The sequence below is a fragment of the Pseudoliparis swirei genome, chromosome 22 (assembly GCF_029220125.1).
Source record: "Pseudoliparis swirei isolate HS2019 ecotype Mariana Trench chromosome 22, NWPU_hadal_v1, whole genome shotgun sequence".
NCBI lineage: Eukaryota > Metazoa > Chordata > Actinopteri > Perciformes > Liparidae > Pseudoliparis > Pseudoliparis swirei.
Genome location: NC_079409.1, coordinates 21379951 through 21384950, shown reverse-complemented (window position 1 = coordinate 21384950; position 5000 = coordinate 21379951). Strand labels below are relative to the sequence as shown.

At 50.7% G+C, this 5000-nt stretch overlaps 1 protein-coding gene across 7 annotated transcripts in view; it reads right to left on the bottom strand.

Annotated features, from left to right (window-relative positions):
* Positions 1-5000, bottom strand: part of znf516 (zinc finger protein 516) — a 51931-nt gene that overhangs the window by 13885 nt on the left and 33046 nt on the right. For all 7 annotated transcript variants that reach the window (XM_056444036.1, XM_056444041.1, XM_056444042.1 and 4 more), the window contains 2 exons: positions 4639-5000; positions 1-979 (listed from right to left, as the gene is read on the bottom strand). The exon at positions 1-979 is cut by the window's left edge and continues 311 nt beyond it; the exon at positions 4639-5000 is cut by the window's right edge and continues 1851 nt beyond it. In XM_056444036.1, the coding sequence (XP_056300011.1) occupies positions 1-979; positions 4639-5000 (1341 nt within the window). The remainder of the gene's footprint in view (positions 980-4638) is intronic.

Below are 5000 nucleotides of genomic sequence, written 5' to 3'. Positions count from 1 at the left end.
TGAGGGGAGCCCCTCGCGCGGCTGTACTCGGCCAGGCCGTGTCTGCTGGACAGCATGAAGCCGAGGCCCTCCTGAGGCGCCGCGGGGCCCGAGAGGCCGCCGGTGCTCTTCTCCATGGAGCCGGAGGACGAGGACGAGCCTCCCCGAGGGTACATGTCCACTTTGGGTCTGAAGCGAGACTGATGACTCGGGTCCTCCACGTGCCTGACGCCGCCGCCGCCTGGTCGGACTGGGACTCTCCCAGCTTGGGTGCCTGGGGTGGATGAGGAGCCCCTCGAGAGCGAGGAGGAAGGGGTGGAGGAGGGGGAGGAGGAGGAGGAGGAGGAGGAGGATGGCATGGCCGGCTGACTAGCCGGCCGGCTCTTCTTCAGAACCTCGCTGGAGTGGGTCGGGGGCTGGGTGCGCTGGGCACGCATCAGCGGCGGCAGCGGGGGGCATTCCTTCCCCTCCAGGCCTGGCGGGGGACCGGTGCGTCTCCCGGGGGGCAGCGAGTGGTCTCTGGAGCCCGCCTTGGAGCTGCTCTTCAGGGCCCACTTGGGGGCCAGGTTGGAGCTGCTGCTGTTGATGCGGTGAGCCACGGTCTGGTGCATCCACAGCACCTCGGGGTAGCGGGTGGAGTGGGAGCAGAAGGAGCACTTGTGGCTCGGGAGGCCCTTGGCTCGGGAGGCCACGCCCCTGCAGCCCTCGGCCCTCACGCACAGATCCACGGGGGTCAGGCCGAGATTGAGCGGCGCGGATCGGGCCGAGAGGAAAGCGGGGGGGGGCGCCGAGCCGCTCGACCCCTGGAGGAGGGCTCTCTTCAGCTTCGGAAAACCACTCGGGGCGGCGCCTCTGTCCGAGCTGGAGCTGGAGCTGGGGGCGGGGCTGGGGGCGGGGCTGTCTCTGGGAGCGGCCGGGTGCTGGACACGAACGTGAGTCAAGTAGGGCTGCAACTCCGAGCTGACAAAGTCACAAAGGGTGCAGATGTAAGGCTTCTCGTCTGCAGGGGGAGAGGGAAGACAACAGACGGGTCAATGGCAGCGATGGAACGATCTTGAATGCACATTATGCTCTGGTATTATCTCTACTGACGGCTATAAGTCAGAGGTCATGACGACGGCTCACTGGGCCGGATTCATATCCAGATGTAGTTCTGCTGAACAGCCACCAGGCCGCAGTGTTGGACAGTATTTCCAAATCTCCTCTTTTTCATTTTACATGTCAACGTATCCTGAAATAAAACTATTAATTCTACTATGACAATCACGATGCACATATCGACAGAAGAAGAATAAACAATGGAGAGTAAGGATTTGATATTTGTGCAAGCACGATGCACATATCGTTATGTGATATGTGTGCAATTATTCATATCGACGCTGTAATAGTTCAGATGTTAAGACCGTCTCAGAGAATCGATTGGTAATGTGTTATGGCCCAGATGGTGTGAGACAATTACTATTAATATATATATATATATATATAGTAATTGTCTCACACCATCTGTATATTTGGTAAATATTGTTAGGCTTGGGTTATGTCGGTTTATAATATGGTATCAATCATAAATGTATGTATTTATAAATACATATTTATATAAATGTATATATATACATTAATATATAAATATATATATATATAGATATATAATATTAAACAGCACAGTAAAGTTTAATCAACACAGTTGGTCAAATTCAACAATTGGGATGCTTTACATTTTATTAAGTTGGTTTAAACCTTGTAAAGAATTCATTGTTTACTAATATTGCTTCCTGATTCCTGAAGTGCAGTTCCTTGAATTCCCCACAAGATGGCGACTGTGATCCATCTTTCTTTACACGTGAATCGGACCGTTGTCCCAAAGACACGGGATGAGATCATTAAGATACACACAGGTAGTATGGGACTAGAATAACAATTGAAGTATTGAATGTTAAAGGTTATTAAATGTAATTAATGTGAAAATCCTCAAGCATCAAATCTGAGGTGTTGAACATAAACCCTAAAATGACGATACACACTCCAACAGATCAGATTATGTAAGTATTGCATTCTGCTGCTCCCCACTAGCCTTCCTCTTGTTCACAGTCACACCAGAAACATGCCATCTGCTTTTCATTTGGCTTCCTGTTGGCAGCACCGGCCAACACACACACACACACACCCACAGCTCTGCCAATGTGGAGGCTCGTCAGACTGGTTGTGTGTTTACGACGTTGATATCTGCCTTTTATTATCCGGTTATTGACACGTTAAAGTCAGAGAATTGGCTAACTTGACGGTGAACGGCTTAACAGCTTAACATCTTGTATCAGTCAGAACGGATCGGTGCACACACACACACACACACACACTTGACATCTACATCCCCCCCGGCAAAAAAAAGGTAGAGCGGTGAGGGACATCGTAGTATTAGCAACTGCAGATCGTCCTCTGAGTGTCTCTCGCCCAGCCGCCCGCATCCCTCCATCGGGAGGCGACTCTATAAATAAACCGATCCCTCAGACGTCGTCGCGCAGCCTGGCTCAATGGTAAGGAGAGCGAACGAGTGACAGTTGGAGTGTCACAGGAGGTAACCGTAGAGATTAGGAAAGAGTCTGGCGGGGGGTGGGGGGGGGGGAGAAAGGATGGACAGGAGCCGTCTCCAAAGCCTTCGCCACACGTGTAAATACGCTTCATCGGCAGATCACGCCACGTTCTGCGACGTGTTGTGTATCCGACGGTATCGCACACACGTGTGTGTCGTGTATACGCTAACATATAAAAACATCCTGTGTCCCAAATGCACTTTCTGCAACCAGACACCAGGGTGCATGGGTGGGTCGGGAGAGAGAGAGAGAGAGAGGGAGAGAGAATCATATACAGTATATGAATTATTAGTGAACCGCCTCTTTAACCTGCTCGCTTTCAGGTCTATTATTACGCGTCATAACTAATAATCGGTTGTCGTGCAATAAACAAAGCGACAAAGAGAACGTAAGAAAAGGGAACGCGAAGACAGAGTTCCACGGGCATTGAAAAAAGACATGAAGGAGGACAACATGAGACATATTCTCTCGTACAGATAATGGGGGGGGGGGGGGAGTTTCCTGAGACAGGAAGACCTGAAATAGCACACAGCTCGATCAGGCCTGAAGAAATGCGACTGCTATTTTTGAATGTCTGCACTAACAGGGAAGAAATGGAGGCCATCAGCGCGCCGCTTAGTCATCCGCTAACCGGCACCAACAGTGTTTTTTATTATACGCCAGTCTGGGAGTCGAAAGACAAAAGCCAGAGATCCACACAGGAATCCTCCCTTTAACGCATCTCAGCTGTGATTATGTTGGTTTTTTTTTGCCCTTGCATGGGAAGGTTTTCCTTTTCCTGCTCCGCGATGTTTATTGGTTGTGGAGGTGCACAAAAATGATAGGCATTCCAAAAATGCCCTCTCCTCTAGCGCCACTGAAAAGACACAAATTGTCAGTAAACTGCAGGGCTTTTGCACTGTTGTAAAAACAGGATAATCTGCGGCCGCGAGAGTTTATTGACCACGTTTGATTAGGAGTGTGTGTGCAGCGCTCTATAAAAGAGTCCTCCACACAACATGCGGGATGTCATTCCTGCATGTGGCCACACGGCGGCTCCAGCGCCCACTCCGAGGGGCCCGATGAGCCGAGGAGCTTCATCAACAGATGATTACCACAGAGCGACAGAGGCAGGGGCCTCGAGTGGGAGGAATGAAAACGCTGCAGAGCGGCGCTTCTATTAGTGAACTGGTGTGTGAACCATTAATCTGATTGCGTAGCTGGAACATTTTCCTATTAAAACCGGAAAATGAAGCTGTTATTTGTTAAGAATATAAAAATACATACATAGTACCCCATGTCCCTCACTTTGCATTCAGGCCCCGAAGCACCAAACCTTGTGTCCTTCTATGGCAGTCGGGCTCTGACCAGAGAGAACAGCTCATACTCATGCTCACCCACATGTTGTGGAACACACTGACACTGCTGGATAAGAAGCACAGATACTGTAGGTACAAACACTTGTTGACCTCGGCCAGAAGATGACACATCCACACAGGCTCTGACCTCACCCTGACCGCTCAGTCGTAGAATTGAGATTTAAATAAGAGCCGTACCTGTCACCGTCAAAGAATTTGTTTATGAAAGCAACAGATAGTTTCAATGCCTTTTAGTTTCTATTATATTAAAGAAACTGCACAGCTCCTGCTTTAGATGGAGAACATACACACACACACTGATTATGATGATGGCGAGAAGATCGTGAGCCCAGAGGGTGGGACCACCCTGAGCTCCAACGATGAGACGGACAAAGATTAAACCGAGTGACGTCTCCATCTATATTATCTAATCACGCTGGCTCTTAAAGATATCAAGAGTCATGTTCTCCTGGAGAACTTCAGTCTGTTATTGAGCGATGCTTTGAGCTGACTTCATCCAGGCCCGTGCTGCACGTTAAATATGTTGTGTCTTTGGACTTTTTGTTCTCCCACACTTAATTAAATCCACTTTGTTTCTGAATTTTACTTTGCCGTCCTGGTCATCTTTTCCCAACCTTCGACATATTCCCCCAAAAGACGAATAATACCCACCCGCATCAAATTCTATCATCGATAATCATTTGAATTTCCTTTTCGAAAATAACAAGACTGACCTGCGATCTCTCCGGAGTTCGCGGTGCCCATCTCGGAGGCCTGGTTTCCGAGGGTGGAGGCCGGCGGAGAGTCTCCGTACCCCGGGGTGCTCGGCCGGCTCGGGGATCCTGAATCCGGATCGCTGGCGAAGCCCCATCGGTCGTCTCTTGTCGATCTCTCCGTGTCACCCGCGGACGCCCCGCCGCCGCCGTCCTTCCTGTGGACCCGCTGGTGGACGACCATCTGGTGCCGACTGCGGAAGACCTTCCCGCACTCGAAGCACTCGTTGGACTTGGTGGAAGACGTCCGCCGCCGGTCCTGGCGAGGCGAGGGCCGGTACTCGGAGTCGCTGAGGCTCTCCGGCGACCGGTCCCCCGAAGAA